The sequence below is a fragment of the Mandrillus leucophaeus genome, unplaced genomic scaffold (assembly GCF_000951045.1).
Source record: "Mandrillus leucophaeus isolate KB7577 unplaced genomic scaffold, Mleu.le_1.0 Scaffold133, whole genome shotgun sequence".
NCBI classification, from domain to species: domain Eukaryota; kingdom Metazoa; phylum Chordata; class Mammalia; order Primates; family Cercopithecidae; genus Mandrillus; species Mandrillus leucophaeus.
Window position 1 is genome coordinate 1,227,219 of NW_012101288.1, and position 26,486 is coordinate 1,253,704.

General features: G+C 38.6%; 1 protein-coding gene across 2 annotated transcripts in view; it reads left to right on the top strand.

The window, feature by feature from the left end:
* Positions 1-7,083, top strand: part of MAL2 (mal, T-cell differentiation protein 2) — a 77,726-nt gene extending 70,643 nt beyond the window's left edge. For both annotated transcript variants that reach the window (XM_011972993.1, XM_011972992.1), the window contains exons 3-4: positions 3,555-3,710; positions 6,780-7,083. In XM_011972993.1, coding sequence (XP_011828383.1) covers positions 3,555-3,710; positions 6,780-6,851 — 228 coding nt within the window. In that variant the 3' untranslated portion in view covers positions 6,852-7,083. The remainder of the gene's footprint in view (positions 1-3,554; positions 3,711-6,779) is intronic.
* Positions 7,084-26,486: the final 19,403 nt, after the last annotated feature.

Below are 26,486 nucleotides of genomic sequence, written 5' to 3' on the forward strand. Positions count from 1 at the left end.
CTCCTGGATGATATCCTGCAGAGTGTTTTCCAACTTGGTTCCATTTTCCCCCTCACTTTAATGCACACCAATCAGACATAGATTTGGTCTTTTCACATAATCCTATACTTCTTGGAAGCTTTGTTCATTTCTTTTTACTTTTTTCTCCACACTTCTCTTCTCGCTTCATTTCATTCATTTGATCTTCAATCACTGATAATCTTTCTTCCAGTTGATCGAGTTGGTTACTGAAGCTTGTGCATTTGTCACGTAGTTCTCATGTTATGGTTTTCATCTCTATCAGTTCTTTTAAGGTCTTCTCTGCATTGATTATTCTAGTTATCAATTCATCCATTCTTTTTTCAAGGTTTTTAGTTTCTTTGTGCTGGTTACATAGTTCCTCCTTTAGCTCTGAGAAGTTTGATGGACTGAAGCCTTCTTCTCTCAACTTGTCAAAGTCATTCTCCATCCAGCTTTGTTCCATTGCTGGCGATGAGCTGCGTTCCTTTGGAGGGGGAGATGCGCTCTGATTTTTTTGAATTTCCAGCTTTTCTGCACTGCTTTCTCCCCATCTTTGTGGTTTTATCTGCCTTTGATCTTTGATGATGGTGACGTACTGATGGGGTTTTGGTGTTGGTGTCCTTTCTGTTTGTTAGTTTTCCTTCTAACAGTCAGGACTCTCAGCTGTAGGTCGGTTGGAGTTTGCTCGCGGTCCACTCCAGACCCTGTTTGCCTGGGTATCAGCAGCAGAGGCTGCAGAAGATAGAATATTGCTGAACAGCGAGTGTTGCTGTCTGATTCTTGCTCTGGAAGCTTCATCTCAGGGGTGTACCCCGCCGTGTGAGGTGTCAGTCTGCACCTAGTAGGGGATGTCTCCCAGTTAGGCTACTCACAGGTGAGGGACTCACTTGATCAGCAGGCAGTCTGTCTGTTCTCAGATCTCAGCCTTCATGCTGGGAGATCTACTGCTGTCTTCAAAGCTATCAGACAGGGGCATTTACATCTGCAGAGGTTTCTGTTGCTTTTTGTTTAGCTATGCCCTGTCCCAGAGGAGGAGTCTACAGAGGCAGGCCGACCTCCTTGAGCTGCGGTGGGCTCCACCCAGCTTCCTGGTGGCTTTGTTTACCCAGTTAAGCCTCAGCAATGCTGGCGCCCCTCCCCCAGCCTCGCTGCTGCTGCCGTCTTGCAGTTAGATCTCATACTGCTGTGCTAGCAATGAGGGAGGCTCCGTGGGCAGAGGAGCCTCCGGGCCAGGTGTGGTATATAATCTCCTGGTGTGCTGTTTGCTAAGACCCTTGGTAAAGCACAGTATTAGGGTGGGAGTTACCCAATTTTCCAGGTGTTGTGTGTCTCAGTTTCCCTTGGCTAGGAAAAGGGATTCCCTTCCCCCTTGCGCTTCCCAGGTGAGGCGATGCCTCGCCCTGCTTCAGCTCTCGCTGGTCGGGCTGCACCAGCTGACCAGCACTGATTGTCCGGCACTCCCCAGTGAGATGAACCCGGTACCTAAGTTGAAAATGCAGAAATCACCCGTCTTCTGTGTCACTCACAGCTGGAGGCTGGAGCTCTTCCTATTTGGCCATCTTGGGCCTATTTTTTTTTTAAGAGTCTTGCTCTGTTGCTCAGGCTGGAGTGCAGTGGTGCAATCTCGGCTCACTGCAAGCTCCGCCTCCCAGGTTTACACCATTATCCTGCCTCAGCCTCCCGAGTAGCTGGGACTACAGGTGCCTGCCACCAGGCCCATCTAATTTTTTGTATTTTTTAGTAGAGACAGGGTTTCACCGTGTTAGCCAGGATGGTCTCTATCTCCTGACCTCATGATCCGCCTGCCTCAGCCTCCCAGAGTGCTGGGATTACAGGTGTGAGCCACCGTGCCCGGCCAGATGTGAGAACAATTTCTATGAACAGTATCATTTGCTGTATGGCCATTTACAAAGGCAGTGCAATACTCTCCTTTGTAATATTGCTATAACAGTAATGGAAATCAAGAATAGGTTTGATAGAAAAGACTTCAAACGGAACCCTTACACACTGTTGGTAGGAATGTAAATTAGTACAGTCATTATAGAGAACATTGTGGAAGTTCCTCAAAAAGTTAAAAATAGAACTACCATATGATCAAGCAATCCCACACCTGGGTATATATCCAAAGGAAATGAAATCAGTGAGATATCTGCATTCTCATATTCATTACAGCCAAGATATAGAATCAACCTAAGGGTCGTAGAGGAATGAAGAAAATGCAGTATATATTCACAATACTAATTCAGCCTTTAAAAAGGCTGAAATCCTGTCATTTGCAATATAGATGAACATTATGTTATGTGAAATAAGTCAAGCACAGAAAGACCAATACCACATGATGTCACTTATATGTGAAATCTTAAAAAGTTTAATTCACAGAAGTAGAGAATAGAATGGTCATTACCAGGGTATGGGGTAATGGGAGACTGGGGAAATGTTGGTCAAAGAATACAAAATTTCAGTTAGGAGAAATGAGTTTAAGAGATCTGTTATATAGCGTGGTGACTATAGTTAATAACAGTGTATTATTATATTCTTGAAAAATGCTTAAAAAAGATTTCAAATGTTCTCCCCACAAAAAAGATAATTATAGGAGGATATATATATATATATATGCTCAATTTAGCCATCCCACAATGTATAAATATTTCAGAACATCATGTACATGATAAATATGTATTTTGGTCAATTAAAATAATTTTTTTCTGAAAACTAAAGAAACTGGACTTTGGGACTAGACACACTACATGTTTTTCTCCCTCCCAAAGTTAATATTTGTGTGGCTTTAAACAGTCATTTAACTGAAAAGAAAGAAGAAATTCTTTGTAAAATGGAGACAATAAATGGTGGTTATAAGGATGAGTAACAATGCACGTAAGGTACCTGATATGTGGGAGCTATTAAAAACAGTGATGTGTTGATAATATATTAATTCAGGTAAGACAATATGAACTGTAATAGTGTTATGCTTCATATGAATGTCAGCAACATACAAAGAAACCTAATAAACGAGTTCTTATACTTTTGGTCAAAGTACATGTTAGTAGTTTTTAATGAAATATATGAATATGTGTTATTGAATTCTATTACTAGTCTTCTGTATCTTTCAGTGGAAAATCTCTAATGATAAAAATAACTGCTCAAAAATAAAATTATGTAATGTGTATGAATACGTATAATAACCATAATAAAAAGATGTTATTTAAATGCTATTTTACTTGAATTTTAAAGACAGCATTATGTTATGGCTTTTTTATATTATCCTAATTAACATTGATCTCTATGGCATCTTAATCCAAATTAAAATTATATATTATAAAATTAAGTATATGGAAAGGTTTACCAGTGTGCCAATTAAGATGGGTTGATTGATTTCCACTTGGATTCTAATAGCCTGACATTTCTAAAGCAGCTAAGATAAACAGTGAATATAGTTAAGATTGTTTAATTAAATGTTTTGATCTTGCTAAACCTAAACTTCATCATTTAAAATAAGGAACAGAAAAATATCTTATTTTTTTTTAATTGCAGATGTCTTTTCTCTCCTCTTTTAGGATTTTGCCTACCATTTTACAGTATTTGTCTTCTATTTTGGAGCCTTTTTATTGGAAGCAGCAGCCACATCTCTGCATGATTTGCACTGCAATACAACCATGACCCTGCAGCCGCTCCTGAGTGATAACCAGTACAACATAAACGTAGCAGCCACAGTAAGTATTCAATGAGTACCATTCACCAGCACTTCCGCTCTACTGTCAAGGCCTCCAAGAAACTCCTCAGGCAACATTCGTTTTCTTTAATGCTAGCCATTAGCATTAAATATATAATAGCTATTTGTCTGTACAATAACCCTGTAAGCAAAGTGCCATGATCACCCCCAGTATTGTGGGTGATTAAACTGTAGCACAAAGAGGTTGATGTTCATGTAAGATCATAGCGAACCAGTAGAACTGCTTGGCTTTGCACAGCAATGTCTACTTTGCAAAAAGAATTGTGTTTTTTGCTTCTGATAACTTTCAGAGATGGTAAAGGAGATCTCCCAGTTTTGTTCTTTAGTATTCGATAGCTGCTTGCAATTTATTTTTATTCAATGAATAGTTACTGTGGGCCTACCATTTATCAAGTAATTTTGCTGGGTGTTGAGGACAGGGTGAGTAAGTTACAGTTCCTGCCATTAAGGAAAGTGCAGGTGAGTAAGGCAAATAGCTAGCCATTGTAGTAGATGATAGGCAGATGAAATACATTCCTTGGGGTATTTATTAAATTTTTAAAATCATCTAATTCATATACTGGAGTTAATTTGTCATTTTGTATAGATAATTTGAAGAAATAATATATTTTTTGTTGTTAGAGATCATTTCTAAGATGTCAGAAGTCCAAATTATTTTCTGAAATATTGTGATATTTAATATAAGTATATGGCAAATTAGTGACCCTAATGTTTTATTATGTTCCCCAGGTAGCCTATAAATAACCCAGTACTCATATAGTCATTGAAATCTGTCTGGAGCAGCACTGTCTAGTAGAACTTTCTACAGTGACAGGAATATTTCATGTAAGTGCTGTCCAAAATGGTGACCACTAGCCTCATGTGGCTGTTGAGCAATTGAAAATTAACTAGGCTGAGGAGTCATAGCTCATGCCTATAATCCCAGCACATCGGTAGGCCGAGGTGGGAGGACTGCTTGAGGCCAGGAGTTTGAGACCAGCCTGGTCAACATAGCAAAACCCTGTCTCTGAAAAAGGAAAAACAAAAAACAAACCAGAATAAAGAATTGGCCAGGCCTGGTGGCTTGTGCCTGTAGTGCTACCTACCCAGGAGCTCAGGAGCCCAGGAGGTGGAGGTTGCAGTGAGCAGAGACCACACCACTGTACTTCAGTCTGAGTGACAGACCGAGACTCTGTCTGGTGGGGGGAGAGAAAGAGTGAGAAAGATAACTAGTATGACTAAGGAACTGAATTTTTAGGGTTAATTTTAATAAATTTAATCACATGTGCCTAGTGGCTATCATGTTAGACAATACATGTCTAGAGTTTGAGTTTTGAGGGGTAAAAGACAAATGGTTTCAAGACCTATTATAAGTTTCCCAAGTCTCTGGTAGGATTTGTCAAAATTTATTGAGTGCCTGTGAAGAATTAGGCTGAAGGTGGGATTACAACAAAAAGGAGTCATGGTTTTAGCTTTGAAAGGTTTATAGTATAGATTAGTGACTTTAACACTTGCTTATAAAAGAAATAAAAGTTTCATTTAATGAATTCTTACCTAAAACCCCAATAAATCTAGAATAAAAGTTTAGGTGTTGTAGTTGAAGTGGAGGAAGAGGGCCTTGAATGATGTTCATTCTCTTTTCATCAAGCTGCCTCTACCCACCATATCATCCCTGAGGATCATAGAATCCTTGTGATCCAAAAATCACATTGGAAAACCCTTGGTTTTAACAGTTTTACAAAGCAAAGTTCAGGAACTTGACTTTTTTCCTTGCTATTAGTCATCAGTTCCCATTGTATTTGCCTTTATATGTTTCTTACTTCTAGTCCCTTCTTTTTAATGGTACAGGCTAGATTCTCATATCTTGGATCATTAAAGTATCCCCACATCTATTGATAGTCACCCTAGAACCTACTTTCACAAGAATAGTAGCTGCTGAAATACTTGATGGTTGTCTGAGGTCCTTCATTTCTCACCTTTGTCCTAAGGGCCTAGTTTTCCGTGTTCTCCATCATGTAATTCTTTTCTGGCTGCTTCTCTTTTGTGACTTTGTCCCTGTTGTCCTTCCCTTTCTAAGTGAAGCTGTCTCAGTAAACCTCTACATGCTTCGAGTTCAGCATTACATCCCGTTTCATCCATGTGCTCACTCCAAAGTAAATCTCTAGTTTGAGTTTTAGTCTAACTAAAATGTATCAGCCATCCATTTGGGACATTAGATAGGAAAATTCCTTTTCCATAATAATAGATATCAAGCGCTATTGCTCTCATTCAGAAAACAATGTCTAGATTAGAAATGTATCAATCAGCAGAAGGGTGGAAAGAAGAGCAGAATAGTAATTAAACTGTGAAAATGGTCTATAGGTGAATCTAGTATTCCTTCCCAGAGCTAGCTTCCTAGTTAAGAATCCCTGTGCTAAACCCTAACATTTATCATGTTGAACTGCTTTTTCTGTCTTTTAGTCTTCTATGGGTCATAAGCCCCAAAAGGGTGAGGATGCTATCTACTGTTTGTATGTACGAAGTGCAGTGATATACACACAGTTGGTGCTAAAGAGATTCTCGGGACAGTAATTCACAGTAGAGTGTAGATTTGTGCATAGGACTGTCTCCTATACAAGAGCAAGCCAACCTGACAATTCATTTCCACTTGTCTTAGTTGAGTTTTAAAGTTACCTTCCATCATCACAGAAATTATTTGATGAATCCTCAGGTTCTGATAGTTGCTGGCTTCCTTGGCTGTGAAGCCACTACATGAATAGAACTTCATGCTGAATTTTTAAATACAGTGCCTGGGGATTCACAAATACTTAATAAGTGAGCCCAGAATGTGAACAAATTGAACAAATGTTCAATGTAAAGTCATCCACAAATGAGAAAATTATTAGGGGCTAAAATGTTTAAAGGAAGTGGGGGGTAATTGTATGAGGGAATAAAATCAATGTAAAATATTTTTGTAAGTGTTAAAGTGTTTTTAGGTAGATTGGTCAATCTTCATATGTTTGTTCTTGAGGACACTGCTTTTAAGTCGGTGTTGTAAATCTGATGTGAATTTTTGTTTCTTTTTTCTTAGATTTTTGCGTTTATGACGACAGCTTGTTATGGTTGCAGTTTGGGTCTGGCTTTACGAAGATGGCGACCGTAACACTCCTTAGAAACTGGCAGTCGTGTGTTAGTTTCATTTGTCTACTTTATATGTCTGATCAATTTGGATACCATTTTGTCCAGATGCAAAAACATTCCAAAAGTAATTTGTTTAGTAGAGAGAGAGACTATCAAAGCTCAAATTTTGGTTTATTTCATGGATGGAATGTTAATTTTATTATGATATTAAAGAAATGGCCTTTTATTTTACATATCTCCCCTCCTTCCCTTCCTGAAAGTTTCCTTTTATGTCCATAAAATACAAATATATTATTCATAAAAATTTAGTATCCCTTTTGTTTGGTTGCTGAGTCACCTGAACCTTAATTTTAAACTCCCTAAAAAAACACATTTCAAATAGGCTTCGCACTGAACTCTATAATTTAGTGTAAACCAGGAAAAATGGGCCAGAAGGTAAATATTTATGCTTCATGGGCCATACAGTCTCTGTCACAACTATAGCATGAAAGCAGCTGTACACAATACAGAAATGAATGAGTGTGGTTATGTTCTAATAAAACTTTATGTATAAAAACAAGGGGAGGCTGGGTTTAACCTGTGGGCCATAGTTTGTCAACCACTGGTGTAAAACCTTAGTTATATATGTTCTGCATTTTCTTGAACTGATCATGAAAACCTATAAACCTAATAGACAAGCCACATAATATTTAGCTTCATTATGCAATAATCACATTGCCTTTGTGTTAATTGTCACATACTTACCTTTGGAGGAATGTATGGTTTCTCAGACTATCTCAGGCAGAGTCCTGGATGTAGGCAAAAGTAATTTATGAAGTAAACTTTAGTCGCTTAATCAAACTAATGATAGTCTAACAACTGAGCAAGATCCTCATCTGAGAGTGCTTAAAATGGGATCCCCAGAGACCATTAACCACTACTGGAACTAGTATCTAGCTACTTATGTCTTACTTTGAGTTTATGCTTCAGTATACAGTTGTTTGCCCTGTGCATGAACATACCCATATTTGTGTGTGGATATGTGAAGCTTTTCCAAATAGAGCTCTCAGAAGAATTAAGTTTTTACTTCTAATTATTTTACATTACTTTGAGTTAAATTTGAATAAAGTTGTAGATTCTTGTTTTTGCATTAGCCCAGACATCTATATTGTTTTTGCACTGGTGACAGACAAAATCAGTTTTAAAATCATAGCCAGCACAAAAACTATTTCTGGCTAAATAGCACAGAAAAGTATTTTAACCTACCTGTAGAGATCCTGGTCATGGAAAGGTGCCAAAATGTTTTGAATGGAAGAACAAGTTAGAGCGAGGCCACAGTTCCCACCACACTAGGGCTTTTGTATTGCTCTACTCTTTCAGCCCTTTACTTTCTGGCTGAAGCATCCCCTTGGAGTGCCATGTATAAGTTGGGCTATTAGAGTTCATGGAACATAGAACAACCGTGAATGAGTGGCATGATCAGTGCTTAATGATCAAGTATTACCTATCTAATAATCCTCTAGAAAGAACCCTGTTAGATCTTGGTTTGTGATAAAAAATATCAAGACAGAAGACATGAGGAAATCAGGCATATGACTTTGTACTTACATCAGATATTTTCTGTAATATCCTACTTCCTTGGTTTTCCCAGCTCCATACCACACACCTAAACCTGTGTTATGAATTACATATTACAAAGTCATAAATGTGCCATATGGATATATAGTCTATTCTAGTTGGAATCGTTTAGTCTGCTAGAATTTAGTTGTGAGACTTTTTTTGTTTCCCAGTATAGCAGTCTTCTGTTTGGTGGCATTAAATTGATTTCTTTAAAATGCTTTGGTGGCATTTTTGTAAATGGATTGCTTCTAGATTGTTACAAACCAAGCCTAAGACACATCTGTGAATACTTAGATTTGTAGATTAATTGCATTCTAGATTTGTGAGTTGAATGACAAAGGAGTTGAACAAAAATTATGGCGTTTAAGAATTTAACATATCTTAGCTGTAAAAATGAGCAAGTGTTGGTTGGTTTTAAAATCTGGTAACTCCTTGATGAAAAGAAATTTATTTTATACGTGTTATGTCTCTAATAAAGTATTCATTTGATAATCTTTGTGGTCATCTATTACACCATTCACTTTGAAATTCAGTTAAAGGTTTGATATAAACTTGACAGAGCTTCTAGACTTATAATGTATAAAAAGTTGCGTTTTAAACATTTCTGTGTAAAAGTCTCTCAGGAATTGTCTTTTTTCTTTGATGAAGGTGAAAGAGGTAAGTCTTTGGAAGTAACGTTGCATAGGAAGTTTAAATGAGAATTCTGTTTTGCCGAGTGTGATGACTTATGTCTATATTCCCAAAACTTTGGGAAGCCAAGGCCGGAGGATCCCTTGACACTAGGAATTCAGGACCAACCTGCGCAATATACTGAGACTTCATCTCTACAAAAAAATTAGAAAATTAGCTGGGTGCATGGTGGCACATGCCTCTCGTCCCAGCTACTTGGGAAACTGAGGTGGGAGGATGGCTTTAGCCCAGGAGGTTGAGGCTCCAGCCTGGGTAACAGAGTGAGACCCTGTCTCATAAATAAATAAATAAATAAATAAATAAATAAATAAATAAATAAATAAATAAACGAAACTATCCATGCTAAAAAGAGAGAATTCTGTTTTACTTAAAAAGCATATGTACCATTTTTTATATGTTTCAAGCATTTTGTCAAATGTTACTTCATGTATTCCTCATCATAACAACCCTATGGGGTGTATACTCATCCCATTTTAAAGGCTTGGAGACTAAAACACAAGTTTTACATCCATATCCAAAAATGTGATCTTTTCTTCACCCAAAGAAGTTTTAGCAGAATGTTCAACAACATAACTATTTATGGTAAATGTCACATCTTATATCATTTTTGTCATAACAAAGGACTCATGATTTTAGCTGTAAGAATTTAAGCCAAACTTGCATGAGGGAGAAGAGGTTAGGCCACTTGCATCTAGAACGGTCCCTGAGTGCTTGACTACCTGAGTGTTTTTCCACTTTGTCAATTCTGGCATGAACTATGGGGGCTTCGGTCTGCTGTATGACCTTACATTGACTCAGCCTTTTCCCAAATTATCCAGGCTTCCAGGGATGCCTGGAACTGACTTCAGAAGGATTTTCCAGTCTGAGAGATGCCATTTGATCTTGAGCATGGACTATGAATTTCCACCTCTGAATACTCCAGAATCTGGAATTCTGGATCATTATCATGAAGGTTCTATCATTAACAACATGCCTCAAGTTTAATTGATGAATCAGTGTCTTAGGTGGCAGCTTATTCATCAGGCAGGGGTCCAGAGTTTGGGGACAGCAATGATGCTTAACCCATTTATGCCTAGTGTTCTATTACTGGAACACTAAGCTTGTGGAAGTTACTTATATCCTACTGCTCAAGGTCATTGCCAAGGTCTGATTTTTCACAAAAAACATTTGCAACCTCCGGCATAAATTAGTTATGTTTAGTGTTTTGAATGTCCAACTTTGTGATAAAAAAGGATGTGAGTTACACCTTTATTGGGCTGTGCCCCTAGCAAAAGGACAATCCTAGTTCCTCTCTCTGGAGCACTCTTTTCCCAAGTTACTACTGAGCTGGCTTTCTCACCCTCTTTGGGTCTTTGCTTAGTCATCACCTTTACAGTGAGGTCCTACCCCAGAACCACATTTAATCTTGGATCTCACAAGAGCACTCCCTGTTCTCCTTTTCTACATTTATATTTTGTATAGTGTATATGCATATAGCATTAATTTATATTTGTCTTCTTTTCTACATTTTTGGATAGTGCATATACACTATACAAAATATCTTCCTTCAGTGTCCAAGCCAATGAGCTGAGGCCATTCGTTCTGGGCAGTCCACAGGCAGTGACTGCACATGGCGTTGGTATAAAGGCTCATCATTTCTAGCTAGTGTGAGGCTCCTCTTGGGCAATCTTTGTGCCGGAGCTCACTGCTAAATTGGTTGAGACTTTCTCAGAATGAGCACAGTCTGAGGCTCTTCCTACCTAAGGCTTTTAGGCTCTCACTTCTCCTTTCATAAGAGTCAAACCTGCATCAGGGGCAGAAAGATATATTTTGTATAGTGTATATGCATATAGCATTAATTTATATTTGTTGTCTTCTTCACTAGAATGTAAGCTTTGTGTTTTGTTAATCTGAGACAGCAGGTTTTAACAGTCGTCTCCATTTTTGAGCATACATACTTTATACATGTGGAATGTCTGAACTGGTGTCCACCTATTTTAAGTATTTGGTTGGTTCAAAAGTAATTGTGGTTTTTGCTGTTGAATGTAATGGCAAAAGCTGCAATTCCTTTTGCACCAACCTATTAGTAAAAGTTTAATTTTGTGCTCATAAAATAGAGTTAAAATATTTCCTTTGTCACTCTGTAATTATCTTGCATATTTAAGTGCGCATACTCCATTTTAGAGACAATATGAATAGAATATTGGCTTGGTGGGCATAAAACTGGACTATCTCCTTTGCTGTTTGATGGAAGTGTCTATGTTAGACACTAAGATGAAGTGTCTAACAGAGGCTGGCAGCCGTAAGCATTGAAATTGGTTTCTCAGTAAGATGATAGGTATTCCATGTCTTCAGAATGACTACGTTGACTAAATCTCAAAGATTAACTCTTGGCCAAATATGGTTTCATAGAACAAATAAATTCTCAACAAAAAAATATGATATTATGTACTTTTCCAATGTGGGATAACTAAGTTAGCCAGACTTAGTCATGTTTTTTATTTTAAATTTAATAGTTATACTTTCAATGTGAATTAGGGAATTATAACTTGCACATCCATTGCATGATTTCATGGATATTATTCAGTATGAGAAAAAATATTGTGAAAAAATAGTCCATTTAACATTTGTGGGACCTGAGGTGAGCCACTTAATTGATTCAAGCCTAAGTTATCTACCAGCGATGATGATGCAAGTCTGGGAGAGGAAGTCCTTTGGAAAGAAGAAGCCAAGATGCAGTTCAAAGTACAAGATGTTTGTTGGAGAAAATGCCTATAAAAGATAAAGAGGAGAGACAGCACAAGTAGGAAAAATAATCTTTCTGCCCCTGATGCAGGTTTGACTCTTATGAAAGGAGAAGTGAGAGCCTAAAAGCCTTAGGTAGGAAGAGCCTCAGACTGTGCTCATTCTGAGAAAGTCTCAACCAATTTAGCAGTGAGCTCCGGCACAAAGATTGCCCAAGAGGAGTCTCACACTAGCTAGAAACGATGAGCTCTTATACCAACACCATGTGCAGTCACTGCCTGTGGACTGCCCAGAACGAATGGCCTCAGCTCATTGGCTTGGACACTGAAGGAAGATCCTGAGGGCATCTGCAACTGGTGCTGTCAGATAACTGCGCTCCCTGTGGATGGTTATCTTTTGGAGATCTAAATAGCACACTTCATAACTGCCACTTTTCACCCCTTGTACCAAATCAATCCACTTCTCCATGCATATCCTGGGAGCCACTCCTCAGTGGGCCTCTCATCCTGAGGGGAAGACTTTTAGAAAAGGAAGTTTAGTGGGTCAAACTCAGCCACATCACTGCGGTTGGTCTTGGGGCCACAACTGGTATTTATCTCTCTCTCCAGCCATCCATTCTGAATTCTCTTAGCAGCTATCACCTACCTTTGCAGGTCTGGGTGAGTTATCTGGTGGTGTGACCCACACCCTCATTCCTGAAGGGTCTGAATCCAAGACAATAACTTTTTCAGGAGGGGGGTCACTGTACTTGTCCATCCACAGTCATAATTGGGTAAGGAATTACCACAAAGGTACCCATGTGGATCACCTGAGTTTCATACATATTCCTCCCTATTTGTATTGTGGAATAACAGCCCTACATACCTTTTTATCAGGATCAATCACCCCTGCAAAGAGGGCAACTCCTTCCTGCTCGCTTGGTGCTTAAAGACTCCAAAGTGACTCAACAGCAGCCACAGCTTGTAGTTCAATAAAATCCTTGCTGTCCTAGAAAAGAATAAGCAGATCAGAATGGTAACCAAGCAGAACCCCAAATTGTAAGGATGGGAAGCACAAAGTCCATAATCAGTCATTGGGAGTGATGGTAAATGAGGCCACTCCTGTTTTCATCTCTTTTCCTGGGCCAATTAGTTTTTCCTTTTGGGAACACAATACTCTATAGAAGTCTCAAATTCAATGTGCATGTGGCATTCAGGAAAACGGCACCCCACTGTCATGGGTATTGCCTCTGTGCTGGTGCTTCAAATGTGCTTTCAGCAGGCTATTCCAACACTATCAGGCTGGTTGATCCTGGATCATGCATTATGTGATGTGGTCAATGACCGCAGTCATGGGGCTATCTCCCTGGTTAGATGCTAAGTTGAGTGTGATTTCATGCTTCTGGAGCAAGCACTCCATAAGCCCACTGCACATGACTGTATATATTCTAACCTCAGAGCACTTTTATTCCACAAAAGTTTCATCAGATAAACTCAGAAAACATAGGGATAAATCCCAGTGACCTTGGATTTGACCATGGATTCTCAGGTATGACACTAAAAGCATAAGCAATCAAAGAAAAAACAGATAAATTGATCTTCATCAAAATTTTAAACTATTTTTACGTCGAAGGATACTGCCAAGAAAGTAAAAACTTATACAATGGGAAAAATTTGCAAATACATCTGATAAGGGTCCAGTATCCAGAATACATAAAGAATTCTTACAACAAAAAACAATTCAATTTAAAAATTGGCAAAACACTTGAATGGACATTTCTCCAAAAAAGATATACAAACAGCTAAAAAGCACATGAATAGATGCTCAGCAACATTAGCTATCAGGAAAACGCAAATTAAAACAATAATTACCACTTCACCACCCACTAAGATGGTTAGCTATAACTTTTTAAAGAAAAGAAGTTGGAAGCCTTGTACATTGCTCATAAGAATGTAAGATGGTGCAGCTGCTGTGGAAAATAATTTGACAGTTCCTCCAAATATTTTGGGGGGCAAACAATAGAATTATATGACCCAGTAATTCCACTCCTAGGTATGTATTCCAAAGAATTTAAAACAGATACTCAAGCAAATAAAGCAAATACTATACAAAAATGGCCATTCACAACAGCTGAAAGGAGGAAACAATCTAAATCCCATCAATGGACGAATGGATGAACAGATGTGGTATATCCATAGCATGGAATATTATTCAGCCATAAAAAAATGAAGCACTGATACATACGACAACATAGGTGAACCTAGAAAACATTATTGCTCAGTGAAACGACGCACCAAAGAGGTCAAACATTGTATGATTTTATTTATGTGAAATATACAGAATCAATAAATCTATATAGACAGCAAGCAGATCAGTAATTGCCAGGGGCTGGAAGGAGGAGGGATTGAAGAGTGACTGCTTAATGGATATTGAATTTCCTTTCGGAATGATGAAACTATTTAAGATGTAGGCAGAAGTGATGGTTGCACAACATTGTAAATGTACTAAATGCTACTGAATTGTACACTTTAAAATGGTTAATTTTATATGTGAATTTCACTTCAATTTTTAAAAAGCTCCAAAAAAACAAGGGGAGGTGATGATTAAGCTCCACTTATTTTTAAGATATGTTGCTCACCACTTTCTTCACAACCACTCCTGGATATGACTCTAATGGAGCTATCATGCAGTTTCAGCTTGTACCCACATAAGGAAGCCCCCATAAGAGGCAAAGGTGTAAGTTATAGGGAGAGGTGATGGCTAACAAGCAAGTCTGAGCTAACTGCTCATGCAGCTTACTCATGCCTTCCACCAGAAAGTAATGTCTCTACTTATAATAAACTACTGTGCTCACTCAAATTTATGACTTCATTGTAGCCCAACAAAACCTAACTCAATTGGGCAGCTCTGGGTGGCTGGTCACTTGGTATCCCATGGTCCAGTGTTCTATCTCTACCAGGGCCCAATGGCGTGTAGAAACTATTCCCAAGAGGCATTTAATTCTCCACTTCAAATGGCATGACCTTGCTGCAGAACCCACAATTTAGGGCCTAAATTATGATTCTATTTTTACACACACCTCCACCTGAATTCATATGTTGAAGCCCTATTTCCAACGTAACTGCATTTGGAGACAGGATCTTTAGAAGATAAAGTTAAATGATTTTATAAAGGTTGGGCCTTAATCCATAGGACTGGTGGACCCTTTAGGAAAGCAACTCTCTCTGACTCTGTCATGTGAGGACAGAGCAAGAGAATGGCCATCTGCAAGCCAGGAAGAGGCCCTTAATAGGAACTGACTCTGCCAGAAATGGATAGGGGACTTCTAGCCTCCAGAACTTTGAGGAAATAAATTTCTGTTATTTAAGCCACCCAGTTCTGTGGCATTTTGTTATGGTAAACTGAAGTTACTAAGACAAGCTGCTATGTCACAGCCTGGATCTGCTGCACAGCTCTTTCCTGTTCCAGACACCACACAAAGATGATTCCCTTTTATGTCAAACCATGTATGAGCCAAAGGGATATTCCTATGAAACATATTGCCTTAGAAAACCCAGTGAGACCTGCAAACCATGGTACTTCCATTTTGGAATTAAGAAAGCAAAATGCAACCATTTACCTTTTTCTTTGGAGGGGAGGTCCCAACATGCCCCTGACAAGTAGATGTCTAAAATTTTTACGGAAACAGCAGGTGCTTGAATCTTCAAAGGGTTCATCGTACGCCCTCTGGAGTGTATGTTTTACCAAGCTCTTCATTCTGCCCTTGCTTATCCTAATGTTATTGATATAATGAACCAATATCATGTTTTACAGTTATATCCAGGTGGTCTTCAGATTATGACACACAACAGGAGAATTATGCCAGTCCCAGTACAAATCTGTCAACGTGCAGGGGAACACTCTGGCCAATGCGATGATTCAGGTCTTTGTAAGTACAGAGGGAACAGTACTTGAAAGTACAGAGGGAACAATATGTTTAGTACTGTCTGATCCATGTAGTAAACTGTTTCTGATGCTCTTTTCTCACTAAGATAGAACAAATTCCTTCACCATACCATAATATGATATTATGTACTTTTCCAATGTGGGATAACTAAGTTGCCCAGACTTAGTCTTCTTTGTTTTTTATTTTAAATTTAATAGTTATACTTTCAATGTGAATTAGGGAATTATAACATACCTCATCTGGCATTGCAGCTGTAGTCAGGATCACCAGTTGGTTGAGCTTGTGGTATTCTATCTATGATCAATCTCCAGGATGCTTCTGATTCCTGCAAAGGCCATATTGTTGAATTAAACAGAGATATATTAAAGACAAACTTCCCTGCATCATTAATATCCTTAGTGATGGAACCATTCTCTGTCAACCCCCTTCCCATGAAATGTAATACTGTTTATTTTATTTAGTACATTGGCTGAGGGGCTGCACAATTTCGGAAACTTTTACTTGGGCTTCCCCAATATGATAGTTCTTAATATACAGACTAGCAATTCAATACAAGGTTTATACCAATTGCCAATTATGGTAAACCCAATTATACATTTAGGGACCAGGGAAATGACCAAAGCTTAGTTTACAAGCTCAGTAAGTTTATCATAAGATGGACTTTGACCAGGGTTCTATTTATTGACTTTCTACCCAATCTAACAGGGAAATGATATTGATTTGGGCCTTCAAATATGAATGTCAACTCAGTCCCTGTGTCCAAAACCTTTGAAATGTCTTACAATTCCCCTTGACCCAATATCAATCACTCGAGTAAGTTGTCATACATCTCTTTGGGAAAAGACCAAGGGAATCATCATAGTATGCAATTGCCCTGGTGTTGCAGGTTTCCTTTTTGTGGAAAACCATCTACCTCGTCAGTCAATAGCTTAAAACTGGTTCAGATTTGTGAACTGACCAAGAAAATGTGAGCCCTTGCCAAAAGTTTCCTGCTCATCTATTCTTGCCTCTTTTATTGTGTATAATAAGCAGTACCCTCATTCACTGTCCATTTGTTCTTGCCCCTAAGAATGCCATGTTCTAGTAAACATCTGCATGAATCCCCGTGGGTCAAGGCTCTACGACTACCTCTCCCAGAATGTGCAACCCCCTGGAAGTGGGTGGTTAAGCCTCACCATCTAGACTCTTATTTTGGGGTCTTATCATCTTCATTATTGATGAGTCAGGCTCTGTTAATATCTTTTATACCATCAGTCGTGGTCTTTGGAAGGGATCCGTCACTGATATTAGGATGCTCTTCTTGATTCCTCTCACCAGAGCCTTCCTGAGAGTATTGGTAGGTTATGTGTCCTCTATCACTTCCTATAAAATAAAATCTTTTAGAAAGTATTGTTCCTTCACATAATATATTATCCCAACATGCCAACTTTGCTGAGTTTTCCAATGCCTTCTTGCACTGTATTCTTTTGTAATCCAGTTACCTCAACCTCTGGGATTAAAGAATTCTTTCTTATCTAGTCCTATGTTCTGCTTTGCTTGACCAAGCATCCTTAAAATCCAATCTCACTGGTACTCCCCTGGCTCCTACTAATACATGCTAGTTAACTTTTGCAACTGCTTTGGGTATAATCTCCTTAGACTTTAACATACCCTGCATGAATTCAGCTGGGATATCTGAGGATTAACTGTAGTTATCAGCCTGGCAGCCAGGAGAACATCGGGGACATATCCTGAGGAAAGCCTTCTGCTGCCTCCTGGGGGAGAGGCCTGTGTGTGGGGAAAGTGCTAGCAATTAATAGGGAGGTATTATGGGAGGGAGCAGTGGCACCTCTGCAGCTCTAAATGTTCAGGGGATGCTGGAGAGTCTCAATATTTGAGGGTATTCATTCAAATGTCCCATCTCACGTTTCCTAGGCTTTCCCTGCTAGGGTGCTGAATTTAGCATTACATATTTGCCTTGGCAGAGCATTCTACTATCTTTGAAGTTCAATAAACCTGCCAGATCTTGAGTGTGCTCTTTAGCTGTGTTGCTCTTTGACTGCAAAAGATAGGTCCTCTTCATAAACTACAAAATAAGCCCCCTGGCTGTTATATTTAGCTTTCACTATTTGTTAAGGACCTCCATTGCTCATTATCCTTCTGTAGGGCATCAGTATAGCCAATCACTAGATTTTGTTGTTTGTTTGTAATTTAACGTATTGTTCCCTCCATACTTTCAAAGGCCTGAATCATCACACTGGCCAGAGTGTTCCCTTCCATGTTGACATTCCCCTGTAGAGCAGAATTAGGATGATTATATTTACCATTAAGGTGTTTGTGCTTTTTATCAGTTCCACTGACTGTTACTATAAAACTTAATATAAGTGTATAAATGTTCTTGCCATTTACCTGCAAGAATACTATTTTACTCGACATAGAGTATCATTGCAAAATTTACTAAGTTTCCAATAACTACTCATAGTATTTTTTTAGTCCAAAGGGATTTCAGATTTGATTTCCGAACATAGAAAAAGGAATCCAAATGACTTGTTAAAACAAGGTCAAGGAATAATGTAAGAGATTCCCACAAACTAGCATGAGTCTCCTTCAGACAAGTGCACACTATCTGGAATCATTTGGTCCTAAATTTACTTGTGGTATTTGTTCATATTTTAATAACACTCTTGTCTGGATAAAATATAAAAGTGCTCCTCCTTTTCTTTTTTTTTAACCTCTTCCACTTTTGAATCTATTGGTCATTTCAGGTAAATCAAACATGGATATTTAAATTGTTAAACTATGTCACGTGTGGTAATTTGGGGGAGTGCAAATAAATAATATTGAGCGTACTTGCTCATTTTTAAAAAGCTGAGTACTTTCGTCATTGTTAATCCATTTTGCATTACTCTAAAGAAGTATCTGGTGAATTTATAAAGAAAAGAGGTTTATTTGGCTCATGGTTCTGCAGACTGTACAAGAAGCATGGTGCCAGCATCTACTTCTGGTGAGGGCCTCAGGAAGCTTGCAATCGTGGTGGAAGGCAAATGCAAAGCGGATGTATCACATGACAAAAGAGGGAGCAAATGAGAGAGGAGAAGGTGCCAATCTTTTTAAACAACCAGCTTTAATAGTGACTCATTGAGGAAGAACTCACCACCAAGGGGATGGCACCAAGCCATCATGAGGGATCCACCCCCCAGACTTAAACACCTCCCACCAGGCCCCACCTCTAACAGTGGGGATCACATTTCAATATGAGATTTGGAGGGGACATCCAAACCATATCAGTCATTTGTTTTGCACTACATATTTTTTCTCATTTGTGTATAATGGAAAAAGTAGGAGACTTATTTAAGAGATCTTTCATTCATCCACATAATTCAGCAAATAGTTATTGAACTTCTATGTCTACTATGTGTTCTATATGCTCCAGAGACAGAGAGTGAAGAAAATTATGTCCCTGTCTTCATAGGGCTTCCATTTTGGTGTAAGGAGAGAGGTAAGACATAATTGCAAAGTACATACATGAAGTATTAGATACTCATGAGTGCTAAGGAAAAAAGCAAAGTAAGGTAAAGAGTGTGGACATGCCAGGGAAGGGGGAATTGCAATTTTAAATAAGGTAGAAAAGGAAAGCCTAACTTGGAAGCAATGAGCAGAATTCTGAAGTTGAGGGAGGGAGGGAGTCATGTAGGTGTCTAGGAGAAGGAAGAATCCTTTAGAAGGACTGACTTGAGACCATGGTAATGTGATCAAGTTCGGCAAAGAAGGTAGTGTATCTAGAAAGAAGTGAGTAGGAGGAATGGCGTGAGATGAGGCAGGAAGCTATGCTATTGGATGCAGCTCACATAAAACCTTGACATCAGATGATAAGATCCTACATTTTTCTGAGATATGTGGGAAGACATTTCAGAGTTTTGAACAGAGGTGTGGTATAATCTGACATGTTTTAACAGGACAGTGCTACAGTGCTGGCTGCTGGCTTGAGAATAGATAGTAGGAAAACAAAAGGAAGAACAGGGACACTCACAAAGAGGCTACTGAAATAGACCAGGAGAGAGATGATGATGGGCTAGACCTCAGTGTCAGCAGTGGAGGTGGTGATAAGTGCTTAGAGTGTAGATATGTTGTGAAGGTAAAGCTAATTGAATGCACAGATAGATTGAGTATGGAGTGTGAGCAAAAGAGAGAAAACAAGATTAAGACCAAGGATGAAGTTGCCATTTACTGCTTTATAAGAGACTATGGAAGGAGGTGTGTGCAGGCAAAGGTGACCTCATCTTGGATGCTAATCTACCATGTTGACATGTGAGTTGTCCCAGTTCTGGAAATGCCTGATTCCTACTTTATTTACTGTCCTTAGTATTCGCCATAAATTCTATCCTAGATCAAAACAAACTTGATGTTATCACATAAACTGTAGGCTACGATTCACATAGCATTCTTGCCTCTTCTGGAAGGTTGTCTTGAAGTGTCTCTACTGAGCATGTACACCCTTTCTCTATAGTACACAGCCCTAGGTCTGGGGAGTCATGATGTGGAAGTCTACCTGTCTTACTGCTGTCCAAGAGTATGCCTCTGTTCATAACATCTCCAGTAAATCATCCTCTACTGACAAACAGGATTTGTCTGTCTTGTTCTTTGATTTCTCAGCTCCTTCTGCATTTGGGGGTCACTTTGCACATAGAGAACATGTTTTGGAGGGGAATCAGAAGTTAAGTTTTGAACATTGCATTTGTTTTTTTAGGGTTGCCTTAACAGAACACCACAATCTGGTACCTTATGACAACAGAAATATTTTCTCACAGTTCTAGAGGGCAGAAGTCTAAAATCAAGGTGTCAACAGGATCTTGCTCCCTCTGAGACTCTTATAGAACCCTCTCTCACCTCTTAGCTTCTAGGGGTGACTTGCAATCCTTGGCATTTCTTGGCCTGCAGCTGCATCACTCCAATCTCTGCCTAAATTGTCACCTGGCATTCTCTCTGCATGTCTCTGTCTCTTCTTCTTATGTAGACACCAGTCAAATTGGATTAGGGCTCATCCTAATGACTGCATTTTAACTTAATTGCATCTGCAAAGATTCTATTTAAAAATAAGGTGATTCCTGGGTCCCATGAGTTTGGACTTCCATATACCTTTCTGGGGGACACAGTTCAAACTGTAACAAACATGTCAAATATGTTTGTAAGTTTGAGATTCCTTACACATCCATATTGAGAAGGTAGTTGGATATACAAGTCTGGAATCCAGATGAAAGATCCAAGTTTAAAACGTTTAGGGCTGTCAACTCTGGCACCCACTTATTTACTGGATAAGCCTGGAAAAACTACAAAGCAATCATAATATCCTTCTCTATAAGATGGGAAAATACAATCTCCACTTGGAAGGGACCATTGTGAGAGTTTAATGGGACAATGAATGTAAAAGACCCCCATGAAGTTTCAAGAACCATGCGAGTTGAAGCTCCTCATATTGTCCACTGTTCTAAGTTCAGCAATCATGTATTTGGCATGAATGTTTTTGGAATATAATATGCTTTAGTATACCACCAGTTCGTATTTAAAGCTAAATGTCAGCTTGCTTTGGGGCAGCTGATGTATACAAATAATGAAAAGTTACACACTGGCGAGAATGTTTTAAAAGAAGAGAAAAGAGTTCTAGGTTGGTCGTTGACCTGAGAGCTTTTAGACTCTTTAACATTTCATTAAAACAATATCCAAAGCTTACCACACCACTAAAGTGAAATCACCACTCAGAGAACTTCTCAAGTGGAAGCTCTGCATGATTCTTAGAGAAAGTAAGGGAATCCTTTCAATTGTTCAAAATACACATTGAGAATATATTGTAGGCTAGACATCGTACAAGAGATGGGGCTATAATGGTGAATAAGACCCAACAACTGTCCCTAAGTAGAGAGATCTACAAATAAACATACAATTAACATAGAGTGAGTTAATTTTAGATATAAATATAAGATGCTATTGGAAGCACAGGGAAAGGTTAATTAACTGGGTCTTGGAGTAAGGAATGACATGTATGAGATCTGATGGATACATTAGCGTCAATCAAGAAAATAAGGAAAGGGCATTCCAGGCAGAATGACTCAGAAAGGCTCAAAACAAAAAGAGATGATCTGTTCAGGAAGGAGGGTGGTTCAATGCAGCTGTAGTGTGGAGGGTAAGATGGTGATGGATGCAGGGATGACTCTACAGTTGTTAGCAAGAGCCCATTATGAAGACCCTTCTGTGTCATGCTGAGGAGTATGAGCTTTGTCCTATGAGACTTGAAGCTACTTTAAACCAAATTGCACCTGACCAGCTATTTCTCTTTATTTCTTTCTTTACCTATACACTATTTTTTTTTTAACCTAAGCACTATGAATGCTGAAGTTTTCCCAACTGCCCTGGAAGAGTTTGTTCAACTATCTTGGCTAGATCACTCTAGTCTAGGAATTCTAATGCTTTGTTTCAGAAGCATACAGCAGTTTATTCACAGGCACTTAGGGGTAGCAGGTCCTATTTTTAAGTTTACCTTCCTTTCTCTCCACTAACTTACTCTCATAATCCCCTAATCTGCTGCCAGGTATTTTGTGACCTGGTATTCTAACCTGGCAACATTCTAGTTCACAACTATCTCTTTATTTATGAAATAAAGAATGGTCAGAAATTCCTATTCCTTTTCCATTTTTGCTAACAGATTTAAGAGCAAAGGTGCATATCTGATAGAGTATAATTATGTGTCCAGTCTTCTTTAGTCAGAACTGCTGGAATGATGCTAAGTGGAAGGCAAGCACCTGTTGGAGTTCTGCAGCAAGTGGAGCACTCAAGGGGTACTTACTATTGCCTGGTCATTGTGAATTTGTGTTTTCCCTACCATCTGAATAGTGAAGTTTTTCTTCCTGTCCATCATTAGATAAAAGGAACAGCTATATAATCCCTTTCAGAAAATTTCCCATAAACCTATAAAAATTCAAGTTACTTCTGACACTTTGAGCCATTCATTGGATACTTGGCCTGAAGATATTTTAAATGAAGAATTTCTTCTACTTCAAAACAGCAGCAGAAAAAAAAAATCTCCATTTGTGTGTTGTGTGGGTCACAATTAGGAAAGAAGGTATATACAGCAGATCTCAGGAGAGGAACAAAGATCTATAGAGTGTTTTTAGGTCAACATAATTCTACTAGACACATCGAATCTCTATTAGACATTAGATACGTTGGTGGCAAGGAACGGTTTTATGGTTCCTCTGCCTAACGGAGGTTTTACCAAGTTACTGATCCTACCCCTCTTTTGACTATAGAATAACATAAGCAGCTCTCATTTATTGAGCATTTATTCTGTGTTAGTTGCTTATCTAAGAATTTTAAATGTATCACATTTAATCTTAACAATAATCCAACACATGCTTTCATGATCACCATTTTACAGATGTGGAAATTGAAGACACAGAGATTAAGGGACTTATGGAAGGTAACACAGCTCGGAGCACAGATGCATTTCAAACCCAAGAAATCTGGTACAAAAGACCAGGAAATACTGCATTTTTAAACATCAGAATTCTGAACCAGAAGCAAAGAGTTGAGTAGATATATTCATTTTAGGTTTTATCACAGTCATGAATTTGGTAGATGAATGCTGGAGAAATGCTGGAGTGTTTTACAATGAAAAACACAACATTTTCCATGGTTCTCCAGCTACCTCTGTTTTTGCACTTCAACCTGATACCAGTCTCTTTATCTGCCACTGAGACACCCCACAGGGCACCAGGCTACAAAACACATAAATGAATTAAAACAAATGCAACATTGGTGCTCCCAGCTTCCATTGGGTTCTGACCTACAGTTTATGAGGCTGAAACCAAACCTATCCAGAACCTGGATGAGATCTGACCACTTATAATGGATAACTGTGGGACAATCCTATCAACCAAATGGTCCTAAAGCCAGACTTTAGTCCAAGATTGGGGTGCTTTTTCATGGAATCTGTTGAGTCAGGATTTATGTTTGCACTGCAGAGTCACATCTGAGAATTCTTTTTCTGCCCCATTGTTTTTCTCTTTTGATCACTAGGTAATTTCCATTTCTATTAAATTAGATTAGTCAAAGAGCATGCAATGAATGCTAAAACCAGTGTTTGTAACTGCTCTTCTTGCTATTCTTACATCCAACCAGGAGAGGGCAGTCAGAGTACATTTTAGAGACTATAGGCAGCTGCTCACGGTGGGAAACTTCAAAAAGATTTTCCATTTTAATATGAGGTACCCTTGAGTCCCTTCTCCTCAGGGTAACATGAAAACCCAAATTTTAAAGCCATATATAACATGCTGTTCTAAATAACAGCAGAGAGCTATGGCTCCTTTTAAGGCACTAGCCAAAGCTTACTCATTAAAAGCACAGATGGCAATAAACGTAATCAGAATTAAATTACAAGCACAGATCGATATAATCAGAATGTAAATTTCCATGAAGCAGGGGGTTGAGGGTGAATCAGACGGAAAATATCAGTGTCTTTTGTGTCCTTGAGACACTCACTGTATTATAATTAAAAGTTATTTTTCAACACCTTGCAATATATTTCTGTTAATCAAAATACAATCTCGGAACATGTAAACTGGGCTCCATTTGCAAAGCTTGGCTTCTTCTACTGAGGTTGGGCATAGCTCTTTCACTTTTCACTAAAAAAACCTTAGCAGTGATTGAGTTATTAATAACAACACGGGCTTAAGGCTATCAGACATTCCATACAAGGAGCAAAAGTAAAAGAAAGAAGGCTACATCTTACAGTAAACTTTCTATTTTTTTCTTTGCCTTCTTCATTGAAGTCACAGTTTTTCTCACAATCAACTTTATCAGGTGGTTCCTTAAAAAGAACACAGGGTTTAGAGCCAGGTAGAACTTGTTTTATAGTTTGGCTCAGTGAAAAGATTTGGGGCAAGTCTCATAATTTCTGGATCAGTTTTTCCCCCAGCAAAATCATCATTGCTCTGATCTTACTGAGAAGTAAGAATTGAAGCAGGAGCTGCTGCTGCTGTTTTTGTCATTATTTTGAACAAACTAGCCGGATGCTAACCAGTGACTTCCTTCCAAAGAGTAGCTAAGCCTTTACTTTGCTCTGGTAATACAAATACAAGTCCAATAATTCTGACTTTTACCTAACATGCCAGTTTTCACTATTAAAAGGTAAAAATTCAACTTTGGGGTTTTTTACCCCCCTCCCCAGATAGTCCTATTTCTCAAATTTCTTTCTTTATATAAAATCTTCTTATACATACTTTCCTTCCCTTTAGGAATGTGAATACCATAAACAATGAAAAACAATAGCAAAAAAAAAAGTAATGTTCTCATTACTAGTTGCAGTTGATTCTAAGTATGTGTAGCAGTTACCTCTTAGGAACCGAATTTGGTTCTTAAAAAAAATATTTTCAGCAAATACCATAAATGTACCAAAAGCTATTCTTAGGTTATTTGCATATTGTCTTGCATTTTGTATGTGTAAATTTAATGCGGAAATAAAATGATCAGTTTTAACCGAACACTTTCACAAACATGATTTGTTATTTTATAACAGTCTTCTAAGGAAACAGATATTACTTTATTCATCTTCTACCAAGAAATATACTGATGCTAAAGGGGCATACCATTAGTTCTACACAGATCTCAGAAGCCAAGTTTTCAGACTCCTAGTCCAGTACTCTTTATACAGCACTGAATCACTTTTACAGCCCATTTTCCAGAAATTCAAATCGGGGTGCATTTATAAGGAATCAACAAGTGTACCAGCCCCCAATCCATGTTCTCAACAGGTACACCAGTGGCTGGGTGTGACAACCTCTGAACACCCTTAATCCTACAAAGCATAGTTTTATAATACACCATATCCCGCCCCAGAGGTAACCAAAGATTTTTGCAATTTCTTATGTCAAAGGTGTAATGGAGCTAGCCCATGAGGGGACTCTAGTAGCTAAAAAGGCAGATTATTTTATCTTCAAGGTAATAACACCATTGAGGGGGTGCTTAACTGTTGGTAGTCAAAGTGAAACCTAGCAAGACTAAGGAGTAGAAAACCATGCCATCATTTGGATAAGAACTGGAATAACTTATTGCAAAGAACTTGGTTATGGCCATTTATTTAGTTTTTCGGTATGAATGATTGGCATTTGTGTGTTGTTAGTAAACTCTTTATTCTCAGAGAATCCTAAACAATAAAGAATGATTTTGGAATACTGCAAAGGCACTGCTAATTAACAAGGAATTTCTAATGGGAGTGCCAGAAAGGGGTAAAATGTATTTTTAACCGCGTGTCACAATAATATCAAGGGCTGACTGTATGTCAGGACTGCGTGATCAGAGCTATTTACCATTTTATTCAGTCTTCATGACAAGGCTATGAGACAGAGACTGTCATTATTAAACCAGTACAGATAAGAAAGTGAAGGCTCAAGTTGGGGGGTGGGGGGCGTCCTTTGCATGGGCCAAAGACTTTCACAAGGAGATAATGAGAAAATGAGGTCACAGTGGAGGTGGGGAACAAATTATAACAGGCCTTGGGTGATAAGCTGTAGGCTTAATATTTTATTCTGCAACCTCTGGTGAAACACTGAAATCCTAAGGATATTTTAATGGGATTATTCAAGCTGCATTGTGTAGAAGCAGAATGAAAGAGGGGAGACGGAACAGTCAGCAAGCTAATGCTATATTCCAGACGTGAAGAGATGAAGGCCAGGGCAAGGACGGCAGGGA